General features: G+C 44.5%; 2 protein-coding genes, 1 long non-coding RNA gene and 2 other non-coding genes across 5 annotated transcripts; 4 read left to right on the top strand and 1 right to left on the bottom strand.

Annotated features, from left to right (window-relative positions):
- Nucleotides 1-1,548: 1,548 nt before the first annotated feature.
- LOC127327056 (uncharacterized) lies at nt 1,549-3,152 on the top strand. The gene is made up of 3 exons (XR_011750378.1): nt 1,549-2,150; nt 2,253-2,404; nt 2,499-3,152. It is a non-coding gene; the product is annotated as an uncharacterized lncRNA (long non-coding RNA).
- Nucleotides 3,153-4,727: 1,575 nt separating this feature from the next.
- Nucleotides 4,728-5,524, top strand: LOC127327062 (uncharacterized). Its single transcript, XM_051353850.2, has one exon. It carries the CDS (start codon nt 4,989-4,991, stop codon nt 5,337-5,339), a length of 351 nt encoding a protein of 116 aa, XP_051209810.1. The 5' UTR covers nt 4,728-4,988; the 3' UTR covers nt 5,340-5,524.
- A 761-nt stretch (nt 5,525-6,285) lies between these two features.
- Nucleotides 6,286-6,358, top strand: TRNAR-ACG (transfer RNA arginine (anticodon ACG)). Its single transcript has one exon. It is a non-coding gene; the product is annotated as a tRNA-Arg (tRNA).
- Nucleotides 6,359-8,978: 2,620 nt separating this feature from the next.
- Nucleotides 8,979-9,051, top strand: TRNAR-ACG (transfer RNA arginine (anticodon ACG)). The gene has a single exon. It is a non-coding gene; the product is annotated as a tRNA-Arg (tRNA).
- Nucleotides 9,052-14,189: 5,138 nt separating this feature from the next.
- LOC127327073 (uncharacterized) lies at nt 14,190-17,543 on the bottom strand. The gene is made up of 8 exons (XM_051353860.2): nt 17,348-17,543; nt 16,364-16,404; nt 16,177-16,254; nt 15,979-16,065; nt 15,539-15,573; nt 15,082-15,167; nt 14,550-14,615; nt 14,190-14,412 (listed from the first exon to the last, which is right to left on the bottom strand). Exons 1-8 carry the CDS (start codon nt 17,412-17,414, stop codon nt 14,378-14,380), a joined length of 495 nt encoding a protein of 164 aa, XP_051209820.1. The 5' UTR covers nt 17,415-17,543; the 3' UTR covers nt 14,190-14,377.
- Between the last annotated feature and the right edge of the window lie 1,347 nt (nt 17,544-18,890).

Genomic DNA, 18,890 nt, shown 5'->3' with positions numbered 1-18,890 from the left:
GTAATAACATCTTGTATTATGCAACGGAGTATATCAAAGCCAAGCCAGCGGTTCTTTCTGGGAGTTTTCATTCTTTAAGACTTATCATTGCTAAACCATTTTTAAAGAAATTACTCCAAGATGATCTACGTATTGTTTCCTCTCTTATAGTCAGAATTTAGGTGTGTGAACCTTTGTACTCTGGGGTGTTCCACCTCATATCTCTCTAGCATCTACTATTGTTCTTGCTGCCAAAAAATGAGGATTTATCATCGAAAAAACCTTTAGTTAGCTGCTGCACACATTGCAAAAAACTTGTAAACGTACTTAACATTACAGTGTTATGTATGTTTTTGAAAAGCCACAAGTGTTTACTGGACTGATCCTGCAACGCTTGAATTGCCGCACATGCAGACCATTCTCCTAGCCTTTGAATTTAAAAGGCAACACTGTGAAGCTCCTCGCAAGCAATGCTGAGTTTTTCTGAGGAACACATTAGTGCAGAGATCGTCCCCACCGTTGAGGCCAACTAGCTAGACAACGTTTGTTGCGTTTGTCACAAGTAATGTCGTTTGTGTTATTGCAGAGGCTAGACGTAATTGGTATCTTTTTAATTAATATATTTCATTTATCAAAAAAGCTAGACAACGTTTGGTTAACGGCCTTTCGAACTCAGAGCCTGTCATAAGAACAAACTAGGAAAATGATGATTGTTCAGAAGATGTTATTTGGGACTGGGACACATCTGAAATATGTGATTGTCTATAAAACAGGGTTTGTCTACCATGGACAGGGTCTGTCTACCATGGCTGCATTGTCAATTCGCGTTGTAGCTGAGAAATGCAGACTGGATCTCTGCATATGCTCAAAATTACCATGGCTGATGATTCTTCTGTCTCGGCATGAGTCCCTTGCCTTGTTTGTTAGGGATACCACCTGAGGTAGTAGCGCCGCATGAAATCCTACAGTGAGTTTGGGCTGAAGTCACCGGCACCACTATCGGTCCAATGTATAATGTGCGTCGCACTAGTGATTTGAGCTCAAGTTGAAAATGCCCGTTTTCACGAGCATGTACGGGTATGGCACACATACATACAACGTGTGTTTGTTATAGCACTCTTGTTTATCATGTCATCAAAACCAACGAGTGAATATTCAAAAAACATGAGTTGCCACTCTAAGCACTCATGAAATAATCGATTAGCAACCTCTTACATGCCTATCACCAAATCCGGTGACACGTCATTCAAATCTATGGGCGCCATACTTTGCTGTTGGGCCTTGGCCGAGGTGCGGACATGTTAAACCTCTCTATTTAGTTTCTGATGACACTGAACTTCTCATCTGCTAGTGGACGTATATGTATTGGCCTTCATTGGTAACCCGCGGCAGCTCGAAAAAGGCTACGGGGATAATAAAAAACGGTCTGATTGGTTGTCCATCCCACGTCCACTTAGTGCCAGGGCACCCCACAAAAAATCTCAGGGCCAAGCTCCGGGGAACGGCGAGACACCCTTGCCGGGTGCTATTTCGACAACGCCGCATTTGTGCGGCTGCAAATGATGGAGATGGCGCAACCTCTCGTGGTGCACTGAAAATGCAGCAGGAGAATTTCGGTCACCGTCCGCCTAAATTCACCCCCATATTTAGCTCTACTCTCACCGCAGTTTTCCAAATCCACCATTTCCCCCCATTCAAGCTCTTCCCTCTTTCAAGATCCAAGGCGATGACATGAGCTTCTTCACCGGCTATGACGAGGAGCTCGGCGGTGGTGGTCGTTGGCGTGCCTTCTCCATCGTCCCTGACCTCTGTTCTGTTGAATCCTCTGCCAGTGTTTGTTAGAAAGCCCTAACCCTAGACGTGGTAGATTAGATCTGTAATAATGCTACATGTGTGTAGATCTAACCCTAGATGGGGTAGATTTAATTTGTATGAAACCCTATTTCATGCTTGTCATAGAACGAATTTGGTAGTGATTGACCGGCGTAGGTTCTAAGCAACTATTTTTCATGTGTGACGTGTTTAATCTTTTGTAGGTCTCCATGACATCTACATCGTCGAGCACGACCACTCTGGTTCTTCCTTCTTCTCCTTCGAGCACAATCGCGGTTGCCCTGCCTGCTTCTCCGTATAGCTCACCGGCCTCTGATCTAAATCCTACTTCCCTGATTGTAAGAACCTCTGTCCCTTGTGCAAGGTTATTTCATGGTGGTTTATTTCACAAAATGTGCAACCGACAGCCATGCATACCATTATTCATTTGTCTTGTGTAGGTCATCCCGCATTCTCCCGATATGATGTGCAAGCCTTCTATGTCTTGGATGGTGCCTGAAAACGCAAGGGCTGATCTACCTTTGTATCACCCCAAACCACCTATGGTGTGGGAAGGACGTCTGTTAGAGTTCGACCTCAACAGGGTTTGTGAGTAAGTCAGGAGCGGGTAGACTGTTCCCGAGCCTTCAAAAAACACCACCTCAAGAGTATTTGCAATGATTTTCCTAACTTCACATGCCTTATAGTTATCCCTCCACGGGTGAACAACCACCTGAGGAAGTGGAGACGGAGGTAGGGCGCTCGTGTGCAAGATTAGGAATATTCCAAGGAGTCACGTTTTGCCAGGAGAGCACAGACGTGATGATGGACAAGGACAAGTTGAAGGCATACCTCATGGTTAGCTTGCATGTCACTGCTTTATTGTTTTACTTGTTCATTCCCATTTGGTGAGCTCAACTAACACAATGTCTTCCCAATATGAGCATTCCCCGAAAGCACAAGATTTGTTGAACACACCCATAACGAACTATCAGCATATGAAGATGATCTTCGAACCAATGTTTGTACTTAACAAGATTATCTTCACTCGCCACAAACTTGTGGTTGCTATCAACTACCTTGCGCACCACAAAGTCCATGTTAGCAACTATGCTGAGATGATAGGAGCAGAGAGGAGGACCTGGCTTTGAACATGGCTGCGCAATCAAAACTCTTAGTGGTACCGCTTTGTAGCTGTGTCTGATGGTGGTCGTGATTGGTTGCGGTCCTATGCATTTCGGAAGCTTCTCTAATATGCATTCCACTAGCTAGGAACTGATAAAAAATTGGTGCTTGGACTGTAATATTTTGGGGTGTGGTATATATACTAACCTCTCTGATGATAAATTTTTGATGCATCACGAGCTATAGTTTTTTGGGTTAGCATGTGATGCATTGGTTATTATGGCAACTGCTATTAGTTAGTATCACCCCCTTAAGATGAATTGTTAAGCTGAAGTCCTTGGCCATGCTCCCAGGAACATGCGCAAGAGAGCCCCAAAAAAGGAGCGGGTGATCAATCGTGCCTATAAAGTATTTTTGTAAAATATGATTTGTGTGTTGTTTAAAAAATAATTAAAACCTTGTTCGGTTAATCCACTTCGCATGTGAACTGGAGTATTTTGAAGAGTATCAGCCTATCAGGGAAGATTTTAACTTGAACAGAATCTAATACCTCTCAATACACTTCAAAACCCGATAGATTTGCGGGACACCGAACATAGCCTAAGTAAGTAGGGATTTACGGCCAGTTGCAGCCACCGAGATAAGGCGCACAAGGCGTACGTGTCGACACTCAACATCCTGACAGGTCATGTATATATTTAGCAACCTGCTGCGTCCCTAGAACATAAATTCCGTGCGATCCTCATTCTCCAGTTGGGTGCAACCACCGTTGATCCATCCGATATCGTGCCACTGACATAGATCGCCCATTTATTTCCGTCAGTACGTGAAGTAGACTCGTGTGTCAAAACAGCTCAAGCCTCGACTGATTTGTTTAGCGTATGTTAGTGTGGTAAATGGTGAAACTGTTATTTTCTTGTTTTATTTCATTCATAGTATGACTGAATGAACACTGATACATCCCTTGTGGATAATTACTTTCACCATTTGTAGATGAGTTGTATTTTTTTTTTCTACTCTCTTGGGTATTATAGGGTTTGTGTACTTGGGTCCAATTTTTTTTTTTTTTGAACAAGTACTTGGGTCCAATTGATTTTGAGTAATGAAGAACAAACTTTAGTGGGTATAGTTGGTGCTGGTAGTAGGACTTGGCTACTTGCTACAGGTGCACGTCAAGTGTTTTAGCTGTAGTATGTGTAGTACGGGGTATGCAGCTCAATGCTAGTACGGTTGAGGTGGTCCTCTCACTAATGGTGTATTTGAGGTTTTATAATCTTTCCATGATTGCAGCTAATGATGTGGTGACCAGCTTTCCAGCAAGGAAGGGAAGTAAACAAGTGGTCTCCTTTAAATCCAAAATAGATACTAGTAAAAAACTAACATTGACAACTTTTTTCTTAGAAAAACATATATGAGTACTTGGCTGAGTTTCTCCTAAACTGAAGAGGTTCTCAATTTCGATGAATTTGACCAAAGTTCAAAAATAGCTATTTTAGTAGTTACAAAAAATGTATTCTGGTCAGATAGTTGGGCGACACATGAATTTGAGCCAAACTCAAAGAGGATACATTTCAATGAATTTGGCCAAATTTTAGAATTTGTCATTTGGTATGTATGAAAAAATTGCATTCTTACCAAAATAGTTCGGCCACGCATGAATTCGAGCCAAACTCAAGGATGATACTACCTTTATCCATAAGAGGACATCGTAAGTTTGTCTCAGTTTAAATGTATCTAGACACTCTCTAGTGTATAGATACATTCGAATTTGAATAATTTTTTGACATCCTTTTATGGACTGAGAGAGTGCTTTTTTCGACAAATCATCCCAGCTTTGATTGGATTTCTATCAACTCCAAGCTAAGCCGTGCTGCCAGACTGATGAAAACTTAAATAACAGAGTATTCAGGAAAAAAAATCAGCGGTGCCCGGCATATCTCCTAATCCATATCTCTCTGAAGCCTGCATATATAACCACGACCCGTCAGTCCTTCACCCACATTCAGACACACACTTGCCTCAGCGGCTCAGCTCCAGCGCCTCTCTCTGCTCTGCAGCTCTTCCCAGCCAACATGGACATGGACAGCAAGCCGTCCACGCCGTCCCAGTCGTCCTACTTCTCCGGCTGCATGGCCTCCCCGGCGTGGCTTCCGGCCGCGCGCCGGAGCCCCGCGCGCTTCCACCTCCTGTCTCGCGACGGCGGCCGCGACGTTCGCCGGCGGGCGTGGAGGCGGCTGCTCATGCGGCTGGTGCGGGAGAGCAAGAGCTGCATCTGCAGCCCCAGGGCCAGGGCGGCGCCCATGATCACATTCGGCTACGACGCCGACAGCTACGCCAAGAACTTCGACGACGGCCGCCGGCCCTCCTCCGCCGACAACCCGGCCGCCGGGCAGCTGATCGATTCGCCTGAGAGGCCTAGATGATGGACTACTTTTTTTTTTGTTCTTCTTTTCGTTGGTTCGCTTGTAGCTGCTGTTCTTGGGGTGGTGGTAGTTGCGACGTCCGTGTCGATGTCTCATCACCGGAAAATCGGTGCCTGTATAGAACATGTGTAGATTTCCTGTCCAAATGTGACGAACGCGTCGCATTCCATGTGGCTCCCTCTCGATTCTCCTTGTCTGAATTGTTATCACGCGTACGAACTGGATGCTGATCGACCTGTCAATCGTGTGGACAATCATACGTACTAAACAGAGTTTGCTACTAGTAGCTTAGCTTGGGTGATTTCTCTTCTGAATCAAGACAACTTCTCATGAGAACTAAATCTCAGCGCATTTAGCTGTAGTAGACAGCACTCGTCGTCGTCGACAAGGGGGATTTAATTCGGTGGGGAAGGGAAAGAGATATGACGACGGTGGAGCCAAGGAAGACGGCGATGTTTTTCTAAGGAGATAAGTGAGCTGAACGCAAAGTGGGGCTGATCACCCACTCATGGAGTCGAGCTAAAGCACGAGGTAATCATGGTACGATCATGGAGGAGACTCGAGAGAAGAGAAAGGGAGCAGAAAGTCCCGATTATACTCGACCATGTCGGCTCAAAATGTTATGTTCTGAAAAGAAAAGAGGAGAAATGATCAAGTGGAATCGCCTTCAGTCTGGGAACTGGTGCTATCTTGTGTCCAGGGCAACGTGCCTTGGTTACAAAAACGTTCGATTTTCAGTAATGCTTGGTCAAATCCACCTTGACGTGGCGCTGCCGCGGCCATGGTGCTATCGATTATGCCAAGAGGAAAGGCTGTTAGGTGCCAGTACCAATCTTCAGAAAATTGAAGCACTCTGTTGGTTCATTCTGATGTTTAGAGTTCGATGCGAATTTTTCACTGCCCTAATCTCAGTCCATGTAAGTTACCGTTTGTGATTATTCAGCAGGACTCCGTGGCCCAATGGATAAGGCGCTGGTCTACGAAACCAGAGATTCTGGGTTCGATCCCCAGCGGAGTCGTTTTTGTCGTCTCCCTTTTGAACACACCTCCATCTACTCCTTCGAACTCTTCAAATTGTTCATCTTCTATATAGGCGAAAAACCTTTACTTGTCCTGAAGATTATAATCTGAAAACAATTTCTGTTGTTTTTACAAATAGCTTTTTTTAGGTGAAGTACAAGATCTAAAGGGGTCATCACAAAGCTTAAATTTTAGTTTTTACTTGTAAACTTGTTTAAAGGGCAACACTTGTGAACACTGTCTAAATATAATATTTCACTTGTTCCCGAAATTTGTTCTCAATGAAATATATTTTACTCGCTCCAAATTTTATATACATAAGTTTCCGCGCTTTCTAAAGGACTTGTTTAGGTGAAGTGCAAGAGCTAAAATGGTTTTCATTAATCTTAAAATTTGTTTTCTACTTGTGAATTAGTTTAAAACAAAGATAGCTTGCGAACTTTGCTTCACAGTATAGAAATAGAAATAGAAGTATTTCTCTCAAAAAAAAAGAAATAGAAGTATTGAAAAGCAATGTTGTTATGAATGTTTGGCTACCACAAGCCATTTATCACTATGGTACATTTTGTTCTATCCAACGGGGTTGCAACAGTGCAGTTGGACATGGTTCGGGAGGATAGTTTCAGGTCTATGTGGGAATGTGGTGGCAGGTTCATCACGAACTAGGGGTATCATTCTTGGCAAAAAAGAAAATGGTATTCCGCCGGAAGCCGAAAATTGTGTTCCCTTCCGAGAAAGGTGGTACCGGCCAAAAAAAAGTTCGAAACAATTTGAATTTCAAGTTAGGCCATGGCAGGATGGCAAGCCTCTTTCGGTGACATGCAGGGTTGCGGGATCAAAAACTCAGAAAGTCACATTTTTTTCTCAGTATTATCTCTTTTAATAGCTAGAAAAAATAATTGTACGATGCATGAATGGGGACATGGGGTGCAGTGCTTTCATTTACTTTGTAGTTGAAAATTTTGGAATTCAAAATTCGTTTGAATAAGCTCGGATGGTAAAACACGAAGAATTCCGATATTTTACGAAAACCCGATATTTCGGTCTCCATGAGAGGGATCAAAAACTCACAACTTCACATTTTTATTAGTATTATCTCTCTTAGCGGCTAAAAATATTAGTTTTGTGATGCAATAACAGCGTGTAGCCCTTTCATTTGCTTGTAGTTTAAAACTTTGAAATTCAAAATTCATTTAAATAAGCTTGAACGGTAAAACACCAAGAATTCCGGTATTTAATGAAACCGGATATTTTGGTCCCCTCCGGTAAAAGAGAGCTACCGAGAAAAAAATCTTGCCACCAACTTAGCTTACAAAGCTTTCTTCCCAGTCCATGTCGCGTGCAGCTCTCGTGCCCTCGCACCATGCAAATTCTTCATGCGGTTCATGGCACACAATAGATGTTGAACAGTAGACTGGTTACGATGCCGCGATCTGGCGTGGCCTAATGCTTTCCCACTCTACGTTCAAGTGGATGAGTCCAAGCAACATCTCGTCTCGGTGTGTGTCTTTTATCGAGAGATATGGGTCACATTCCAAAGACGGGATCTAAAAAACTAGTTGCACTCCCTCGACATCGGTTTAGGAGTCTGGCTTGTTCACACCCACACACCCTAAGTGGGGGCGAACATGACATGTGGACAACTTGTGCGTTGGTAGCCTAAGTACTTTGGCGTCATAGAAACAACATGGTCTTCAACAACAAACCATCAAAAACGCGGTATGTCGCGGCTGGATACTTGCCCACTCTATGTTTAGGTGGATGAGTCCATGCATCATACCCTCTTGTTGTGTGTCTTCTCGTGAGAGATATGGGTAATCTTCTTCCATAGATTGGGTGTAGAAAACTAGTTGCACTCCTCCTACATCACTCTAAGAGCCTGGGTTGAGTCCATTCACACCCACACATCCTAAGTGGGCGCACCCACACATCCTAAGTGGGCGTGAATATGGCATGTGGGTAGCTCTTATGTGTTGCTATCCTCGGCCCTGTGGCGTCATAGAAACGATATGGTCTTCAACAACGAACCATCAAGAACGCCATGGTTCGAAGAATGAATGACGAGGTTGAGGCGTGATGAAAGGTAGAATTGCTTCCTAACTCCGGTTTCGTCTCGCTGCGACTTTGTCTTCCGTGGCATCCGTCATTGCTTATGTGGCCTTCTTCTATGGCACGATATACAACTTGTTCGAGAAATGGAAAAATCTTGTGTCCAGACCAACGTGGCCGGTTTTCAGGTGAATTTTGGAATAATATAAAAGATAAATAAACAATTATATTAGAAAAAACTTATTTCTATTTTGGATTATTTCTTTTTCAGTAGGACCATCTTTCTGGGTTCGGTAAAACATACAATTTTGGTAATGCTTGGTCAAATCCACCTTAACGTAGCCCTTCCGCGGCCATGGCATCGATTGTGACAAGAGGAAGCTCTGTTGGTTCTCCGTTCGGTTGTCAGATCTGATTGCCAAATAATCGCAGCACATGGTGTACAAAACTCTCTGCAAATCGACGACTCGTATTATTATGCACCCCTGATCCATTTCCAGAGTGAAGGTGATTCTAAAATGTAAGTCTATTTGTTTTCAGTTAAACTAAAGTTTAAATTTACACAACGGGGACTCCGTGGCCCAATGGATAAGGCGCTGGTCTACGAAACCAGAGATTCTGGGTTCGATCCCCAGCGGAGTCGTTTTTTTATGTGTGGCCTTTGGACATTTATCATCTATATATATCTTGTGTTCTTTCAAAATTGTCCCTCGCGAATTTTACTTGTTCAAATACTTTTATATGAAACTTAATCTGCTATTTTCAAAGGAGCTGTTTTAGGTGAAACAAAAGAGCCAGACAGTCTTCTTTCATAATCCTTTAACACATCTAGTTTTAAAACGCCAAAGATGTAAACGAGTCCACCATAAACGGGCTGATAACTTGTTAGAAATAATACACGCTAGTGGTTAATATTGGTTTCCAAGCCATTTGTTCTCAAGCAGCTCTCCATCCAGCAAGGCGTGTATATACAAGACGACCGCATCTCATCATCCTCACCCGAGGGCAAACAGCCGAGTTCCTCAAGCTTGGAGCTGTTAAGATGATAGGCCATTACTCTTTTCGACCATGTGTACAAAAAGACAATCTCCTTGTAAGGATGAAATTCAAGTATGTAAATACAGTCATCAAACTCTTTTAGAACATTAACTTCAGTTGCAGCAGCAGTAGCAACAGTGCCATCCTCGTTGTCTGAATCCCATTCTGGCTCCCCTTTCTCTCTCGCTTTGTGGTTGACATCATGTTGTACGGACCAAGATCCATCACCATTTTTCCAAGGAAAGCTTGCTAGTGTGGGCCTGAGGTCGATCTCATGCTTCAATGTCCACTCAGGATCATGAGTTGATTCATTGAGAAACCAAATCTGAAGCTCGCATCCGCCATGCTCGAACCCATAGTACACTCCTTTCTCGGACTTCCCAAGATATGGATCAATCTGTGAGTATGCTGTATTGATCGGCGGGAGGTGGATTACCCGGTACTTATTATCCTCTAAGCTTAATCTGCAAAAAAATAAAAAAAATTGTTACAAGATTATGGCAAACCCTATTCGTCTTGAAGGATCTTGCTAGGAAAAACAATTTATGAGTGAACAAGACAGACCTGATAACAAAGTAAATTTGATCCACGTAGAGCCGTCCCCGCCAATACACGGACTCATGGCCGTAGACGTTTTGCAAAAATGGCTCCACGTCCGCGACGGACCGCACGGCCATCCCTTCCCTGGCAAAGGACCTCTCCTCCCACCGCCACGTCTTGGACGAGAAGGCGCTCATGACGAAGGGCGACGGCGGCCACTCCATGCCGGGGCTCGCAGGGTATAAGTTGGTGTTCTCGCCGCCGTACCGGTGGATGACGCAGTGCATGAAGAAGACCTCAAAGTCCGGCGAGACCGTGGGGTCGAAGGCGAGGAAGGCGAACTGGCCAAAGCCCTTGACCCGCGTCCGGTCGGGGTACGGCGGCAGGATCGCCCACTGCCGCGTGGCCGGGTTGACGACGCCCTCGCTGAGGAGGATGAGGCCGTTGCAGTGAACCCCGATGTGCGACCAGCCGATGCCCGGGCGGATTTTGTCCAGGTAGCGGAGGTTCCCCTGGATCCTGGCCCCGGCGGAGGGGCGCGAGAAGAAGGTCGGCGGGGAGTGCTTGGCCCAAATGTTGTCGTAGACGACGTAGATGCCAGCCACGGTGAACGGCAGGAGGTCCTTCCGCAGCAGGCGATGGCCGTCGATGACGGCGCACCATGCCTTGCAGATGGAACGGCAGGCGGCGAGGTTGCGTGGCGCCAGACGGCCGAGGACGTCCGCCAGCACGTCGCCGGGTAGCTGATCCATTGGCTTGTTAGGTGTGCAGCTGCGCGGTGCTTTGCCTGGAACAATATAAGGCCGGGTGGATCATGGGTGGGCAGTGGGTTAGAGTTTGTTCCGGTTTCACTCCGACTTGTTACTGTTAGAATTCGCCCACAGATCAATCACATCAAACTAGATGAACAAATGCGGAGACAAAATTTATCGCTAAGGGTGCACGCACCCTCTAAATCTTTTTCTTTATTTCTATTTTCTCAGCTCACCGTGTTGTTACAAGCAGCAGCCTCACGTGTATATATATATACACATACAGCCAAGACCAGAACAACCGACTATAAGAAAACTAAACCACACGTACATGAACTCTAGCTAGACTGAAGCCAAACCTTCCTAAACAAGCTAATCACTCTACGTCTAACCCAAGCTGACTAAAACACGGACACGTACATGACTCAAACCCGTAGAACCTATACGTAGCTAATTCATGTAGGACTCGTACACAAAGGAGTATGACATGCAAGCCAACTATGACTCACGATTGGAACTTGTCAAAACAAATACTAACCAAACTGACTCTAACTAGACTAGGCAAGATTATTGCTAACAATCTCTCCCTAATCTTGACTCTTGGTGACTCCTTTGCATATCTGTGTCTTGTCTAGCTAGGTCTCGCTCCACGACAAGTTTAATTGGCTCTCTCCAATTTTGACTTGGAGAATTTACGGAACAATTCAAACATGATCCGGACTACCCAGCCACGCTAGCAACCGTGGAACACACCGTCCACCCTAGCGCAATACATGCCGACTACCTCGTGGACTACACCATCCACTCCAGCCTCATGTAGAGACAGGTCCTCATTAAAGAGACTCCCCTTCACTGGTTTACCGCCCCCTTCATACTTGACCTTGATCCTCTCGTCGAGACACATAGACCACTTGGTTGAGGCACGCTGACAGCTACCCGCTATCCTCTTGTTGCGTCTTCGCCCATGGTGATATCCCTCACCGGACAGTCCCTCAACCTCCACACGCTTCAACTGCAACAGATCCTCACAGAGACAAGCACTTGGACACAACGACGACCCACAGACTCGACGACGACCGCACGTGTACACGTGCACACACTTGACTCTTTGACTCATCCGACTCCTCCGAAGACGATCTTGACGAGACTCCCGGTACCGCACCTCGGCACCACCTCTCCCGTCAACGATCATCCGCAGCTCCACCACCTTGCGATGACAACTCTCCGCCGTCTCCTCCTTGTCGTTCCGCTGAACAACGATCGCCCACCCCGAGGCGCTAGTACGGGTCACCTCCCCGGGGCAAGCGTGGCTTCAAATCTTGAACCTCGCTCTGATACCAATTGTTAGAATTCGCCCACAGATCAATCACATCAAACTAGATGAACAAACGCGGAGATAAAATTTATCGCCAAGGGTGCGTGTCGCACCCTCCAAATCTTTTTCTTTATTTCTATTTTCTCAGCTCACCGTGTTGTTACAAGCAGCAGCCTCACGTGTATATATATACACATACAGCCAAGACCAGAACAACCGACTATAAGAAAACTAAACCACACGTACATGAACTCTAGCTAGACTGAAGCCAAACCTTCCTAAACAAGCTAATCACTCTATGTCTAACCCAAGCTGACTAAAACACGGACACGTACATGACTCAAACCCGTAGAACCTATACGTAGCTAATTCATGTAGGACTCGTACACAAAGGAGTATGACATGCAAGCCAACTATGACTCACGATTGGAACTTGTCAAAACAAATACTAACCAAACTGACTCTAACTAGACTAGGCAAGATTATTGCTAACAGTTACTTGTTAGTTATGGATTCAGTTTCGGACACGTACGTGCTGGCAAGCTGTCCATTTTTTCTGTAAATATAGTAGCCTGAAATCTTACCGGCGGAGGCGTGCCAGATGGGCGTCCAGGGCACACGCACTAGGCGATAGTTATTACGTCTCAGCTGTCAAAAAAATGGTAGGCTAGCTGATATTAGCTGTTTTTTTTTTAACTGTAATTTTTAAACCGTGCGACGAAATTATAATTCATTTTCACTTCTAAAATCATCACGACGAGAGCTTCGAAATTAGACCATATTTTCATATGTTTTAACGAAATATTTTAACAAGCAACTTTGATACGCGACAGAGCAACTTTGTTGTGCAGCAAAACAATTTTGGTGTGCCACAAAGCAACTTGGTGTGTAACGAACATGTACACTTGTTGGTACACAAAGGCACAACTTTGGTGCCCGACAACCATTTTAGTGTCCATCGGAGCAACTTCAATGTGTGATGAAGAAACTTTGGTGCCCGGCGATGCAGTTTTCAAACCCTGCAGAGCAACTTTGGCTCCCGACCGAGCAATTTTAGTGTCCTGTAGAGCAACTTTGATACTCGATAAAGCAAATTTGATTTCTGACGGTTACCAAATAAATTTTGATGGATGGCTGAGCAACTTTAGTGTCCAGCAGCGATGCAATTTTTGTTGTGAATGTAGATTTACAATATGCAGCAAAGTTGCTTCGCCCCATTAGGCATAACATGTTTGGGGGTGCGCTCTCTATGCCCACCGAGAGCAGAGGCGATATCTAGACGTGTCGTAGTTGTTTTAACCAGTTATTGTGAAGTTGCGCTAACTACACATTTGCCGATCATTGTTGTCAACCTAGTTTTTTTATCGCCCATCAAACTTGCTTCGCCGGGTATCAAAATTGCTTCATCGTGCATCAAAGTTATTTTGTCGTGCATCAAAGTTGCTACTTAAAAAAATAGTTGAAACATATGCAAATACGGTCTAGTTTTGAAATGCTCATCGTGAAATTTCCAAAAATGAAAACGAATCATAGTTTTGACGTCCGGTTTAGAAGTTATGGTTTTTTATTTAAAGTTGCAATGAAATTAATGCACGTAAGCTGGACTGCATTGAATTTCTTTCCTTTTTTATCCGTACCAATCAGATAGGGATAACAAATTTGCTATTTTAGGTGGTGTGCTCAAAACCTCTAACGAGCATGCAGGCGCTCGCTAGATCTATCATATAGTAGATACACGGGCGTCGACTCCCACAGCAGTGGAGACATCGGCCTTCTTCTTGCAGATCAGTCCCGCCTCCCCTTCCACTCTATCTTGGCGCCGCCCTTTTCCATCCCTTCCGTACAGGAAGATCAGTCTTTTCCCTCATCAGGCCTGTGCGAAATATTGATGCCCAGCAAGGCATCTTCTTCATCGATGAACACTCGATGATTCGGGACGAAGAGCGTTATGAAATGCTGGCTGTGTAGCTTGCATTCATCGCTAAATCGTTTAGTAGTTATCTATGAAATTACTTGCTACCGACATTCCATCGCAACTCAGCCTATCTATTCAGAATTGCAGAGACGCCATGTATGTTTCCCTTCGTGGGAAATTTCTCATGCCCAGACTTAACAATATAGGAGCGCAAATACCGATAGCAGCAAAGGAATATTCTCCTCCAAGTTCAGAATTCAACATCTAAAGGAAGCCAGCACAAGCAGTTACATAGTTGCTGCATAGTCACAGACTTAGAGTGCATACCAGATGCTACTCCTACAGTACGATAAATTAAGGCAGTAAACAGGAAGCCAACGTTATATCTGGTTCATTTAGCTTGGGTAGGTCACTTGCGTGCTTCAGCCTTCCTCTCTTCTTTGGCTGCCAACAGCAAAGCAGAGTAAACAAGGTGAGTACTGCAGGCACTTATTTTGGCTCTAACAGGTTTCAGGCTTTCAGTAAGAAAATGTCCAAAAAAGCCAAACATGTTATTAGCAGTAGCAAAGAGGTGTACGCACCAGCTTTTTCCTCTTCGCGCTTCTTTGCAGCTTCTGCTCTCTCTTGCCGGATCAAAGAAAGGCGGTCTGCAATTGAGAAAAAGGGATAGGTGTGAAAATCATGACAGCTAAGCCAGTAGTCAAAAAACAACTCTCCAATACTGAACAAAGATGCAAAATAGTAATCACGGTACCAGTACAATCAATAACAAACGGATGGGTAGAAGAGCAAAGTTGGTAAACACCACTAGTAATAAAACTATGATTCTGTTGCACATAGATGAACAAGAATCAAAGGGAACAGATTAGTTTGTATTTGGATTAAGGTGGCACAAAGAGTATAGCATGACATCAAATGGAGCAACATCCTTAACGTGCTGCTACCATACATATGGACTTGCACTGGACTCAAAATTGCAGCGTGGTAGGCCATTTCTTCTAGTTATAATGTTTGATGTGGTGTATAAACATGAATATAATGCAAAATGTCATCGTTATCTACGATGTATAAGGTACAAGCACAGAACAAAACATACAAGGTGTAAACCCTCACCTAAGTCTTTCCTGGCCTGATCTGTCTTTCCTTCCTCCTGAAGCCTCTTGTAGTGCAATATAGATCTCTGTTTCTCAATCTCCTCTCTGAAAGAGGAAAAGATCATAATAAATCACTGAAAATGACAGTTGTGCATTGGCCACATGTGTAAACTTTAGGTTCATATGACTTTCATGTTCATACTAATTTCTGGACAGGACTATTTATCGTTTAGAACATTTTTTTGTTAGACAGCTCCTTACATTACAACATAATAACAAAAGGGCAATCAGCAAGTCCTACAAAAGTGTCAAAAATAACGACAACTGTCCAACAAACCTATAGCCCTATCATCAGCTCACATTGGGTTTCCTTTTCATTCCAGAACTTATACCAATTCTATGAACAATATAATTGCACACTTGAATGAGATAAATATGTAGCAGAATCAATGGTACGTAAAGAAGCATGCACAGACCTTTCACGCCTGGACAGACCAGCCGTCCTATCAACCTGTGTCAGTGCCAATAAGTTAGATTGCCCGTATAAATAAACTACTAAATGTTTCAGAATGTAACCAAAGTACAGATATCTCTTATCAAATTATAAGAGGAGTGTGCAGAATATGAATAAGAATTTACCTGCGGTGGGCATAATATACGTTTTAAAAGGCAAAGCTAATAGGTTAAGTACTTAGAGCAGATACATTTTAGCATAACTAATAAAGACTGCAATCTTCCACACTTGAATTGCCAGATATCCAATTGAAAACTGAAATTCAAATTGGTTCCCATCCAGTTATGCGCGAATCTTCTTTCTAGAATGCTAAACTTCTGCGACCAGCTCATCACCTTCTATGATGGCAATACATTTTATATTGGCGATAAGCAGAAAACACACATAAAAACTGAGACTTACATCAACATCCTTGGCTTTAATACCCTTTGGCTTCACCAGGTTTGGATTGTCAATCTCGATAAGACCTGCAGTGCCTTTGTGTTTCTCCTAATAGTAGAAAACAGAGGCAGATAGCAATGTAAGTAAATAAAAACCGTATACGCTGAAGGACAGAAGGGTGCAGAGTTGATTTGAGTTTTCAGTTGGGGAATATCTTACAGTCTTCTCAACCTCTTCCTCATCTTCCTCATCTATTGGTTCCTCCCTTCTTTCATAAACCTCCTTCTCAACTTGCTTCTGTTTGGTTTACAATTTCATAGTCCAGAGCCAAAACAAGCAAATGAGATTGTCCCACTAAATTGAATTCAAAGAGATAGTAATAAGTTGAAAAGGAGATTTTGCAAACCTTCTTAAAGCTCTTTGGACGTCCTGCTGAAGTACCAGCCGCTGCATTCAGTTCCACATGAAAACCATGAGAAGATTGGAAGGGAATGGCCAATTTAATAGGCTCAAAATACTGAAAGAGGAAATATAAACTGCGCAGCAACATGTAATTGTCCTACAGTAAGTCTTGCGCAGCTATACAGTGTTAGCATAACGTCCAAATTTCCACCTTGATGTCTAATTCTCAAGTGTTGACAGTTCTCATCTACTACTGGCATTGCACAGAACCAATTAACTACTGGCATTGCACAGAACCAACTTCCAGGATAAAGATAAAACGCATCAGGGCAATAAGAAGTTAAGAACTAAGGAGGTTAGTAAGTAGATTAGGTTTCCTACAGCCACACCACAAGAACATATACATAGCTAGATAAATAGACCCACATTGCACACTGATTCTGGAACCCTGGATGGAACATGGAAGAGTCCTCAGCAAGTACTAAACTAAGGTGGCACTTGGAAACAAAGCAGGAAAACTGCAGATGACCAAACCAATCACAGTCCATCAGCACCAATCGAGCTCATGGCTCCCCTGTTGATTCCGGAAAACATCCAGCAAGCAACCCCTACAAAAGGGTCAGGGACCGAGGATCCAACAAGAAATCAAGTAGACTAGATCGTCCAATTTGAGCACCCAAAAGGACGAGATTTTGGTGCCAACTTTTTGCCCTGGATTCGAACGAGGACCCAATCAAGAATCAACCAGCTTCCAGCAACCCCGATGGCGCTAATCGCTGGACCTACGAAGACCACATCGTCGTCATCGAGCAAATCGCCAACCTACAGCACACCTACGGCGGGAACGGCCGCGTCGATCAAGCAGCTTCCTCACGCAGCCAAGCCAACACATCAGCGCTAATCGCTAGGCCTAGGAAGACCGCATCGGCGTCGAACAGATCACCCACCAACAGCACAGGGAGATAGGGAGCGAGCATTGCGTACGTACCGAGCTCCTCCTCGGACGAGAAGGTGCGCTCCCCGGTGGGCTTGCCCTTGAACTTGCCCCTCGCCATGGGTGCGGCTGCGGCGGCGGCGGCGGCGGCGGTGGGGAGGAAGGCGACGGCGCGCGGTGGGAACTGCTAGCTGCTCCAAGCAAGCCCTAGCAAGCAACTTCCTGCCTCCGTACGGTGGCTGCTCTCCCGCGAGGGTGGCGCGTTATATTGGCGGAGGAAGTGAGGAGTCCCGGAGAGGTTCTTCGGGCTCCAGGGCCAGCCCGGCCCGGCCCGACACGGCCCAGTCAGCCCGGTGTCTGCGCGCTTCCGTGCGTGCTACGCTAACGGGTCCGGTCTGATCGCTTCCAGAGAAAAAGACGTTACTCGAATCAAGGAAAGTACAGCTTTTCTTCACACTTTTGCTATTTTTTACCTGGTTCGTTTTTTCATTTTGTCAACAGCCGAATTTTCTGTTGGATTCGGTGGAGCCGCTCGCTTCCAGTTTTCTTCCCCCATTTTTCATTTTTCTGTCGAGGTTCTATGTCTTTCGGTTCTACTCCCTTCAGACCCTTTTAATCGACGCGGGCCAGTTCAATACATGCACGCGGCTAGCTCAATTCCCGCGTCAACTAAAGGAGACCTGAGGTAGTATGATGTATATATGTGTGTTTTTCTTTCATGCCACGCGCTGAGGTGCCGTGAGATTTGAGCTGAACCGTTGTTGTCTTGCCTGTTCGGGCAGCGCGATAGTTTCTGTTTTTCCAACTACTACCTGATGAACAGCAAAAGTGACAAGTTCAGATCACTACCACTAGGGCAAGAACAAAGACTTCCTCTCAGTACTGATATTTTGGGCGCTATTTTGATATATCAGTGTGGTGACTCGGCATACCACTACATGGTGTAGTATGCAAGTCTGATATAACACCAATGAAACACCGTTCCACTAGTATTATATCGCTCAGAGTGGTACAACAGAAACATATGCGGGTCCAAGGCATGTCTATGGAATTACAACATTGACTCTATTACATAAGATCAGCACAGCCTCCTACTTTACAATGAGGTAAATCTGCAAATAAACTCCAGAAGAACGACTCGTAGTCTAATTCTATCACGAACTCTATCTGTAGAGTATTTGACTAGCTATAGAAGCTAAGAATAGATTCTAGCTAAGTAGGAGCTAGGTTGAGGAAGCTAGTTCCTTTCTACTGCTAATCTAGGTTTTCTCCTTGTTGGATGACATATCTGACTCCACTGACAGGGTCCTGTCTCGTGAAGTAGTTGTTGGCTCCTTGGCCTTCGAGTTGCACTATAGATCCTCCTTCGATGCCTCCATATCTAAGCAGGGGATTTAAGAGTGGGATGAGTACGAGCGTACTCAACAAGTTCTTTATAGGAAAGAGGTGTTTAATGCACTAGCTACAGCATTAGACCAGAAAGTCTAATACCAATGCAAGTTTTCATAACCATTTCTTCAAAAGGTTGCTTTTATTCAGAAGAACTATGTCCGTCAGCCTTCACCGGTTTACTAGAACTTCATGGAGCTCCTTTCCG

This window comes from Lolium perenne, chromosome 1 (assembly GCF_019359855.2).
Source record: "Lolium perenne isolate Kyuss_39 chromosome 1, Kyuss_2.0, whole genome shotgun sequence".
In the NCBI taxonomy this organism is placed as follows: Eukaryota; Viridiplantae; Streptophyta; class Magnoliopsida; order Poales; family Poaceae; genus Lolium; species Lolium perenne.
This window is presented reverse-complemented; position numbering and strand designations above follow the sequence as displayed.

Bases quoted from the DNA above. Each gene is read 5' to 3' on its own strand.
- LOC127327062 (XM_051353850.2), top strand. From the start codon at position 4,989: ATGGACATGGACAGCAAGCCGTCCACGCCGTCCCAGTCGTCCTACTTC.
- LOC127327073 (XM_051353860.2), bottom strand. From the start codon at position 17,414: ATGGCGAGGGGCAAGTTCAAGGGCAAGCCCACCGGGGAGCGCACCTTC. The intron at 14,616-15,081 runs GTGAGGGTTTAC...TCTCAATTGCAG, and splicing joins TCAGGCCAGGAAAGACTTAG to ACCGCCTTTCTTTGATCCGG. The intron at 14,413-14,549 runs GTGCGTACACCT...TGCTGTTGGCAG, and splicing joins GCGCGAAGAGGAAAAAGCTG to CCAAAGAAGAGAGGAAGGCT.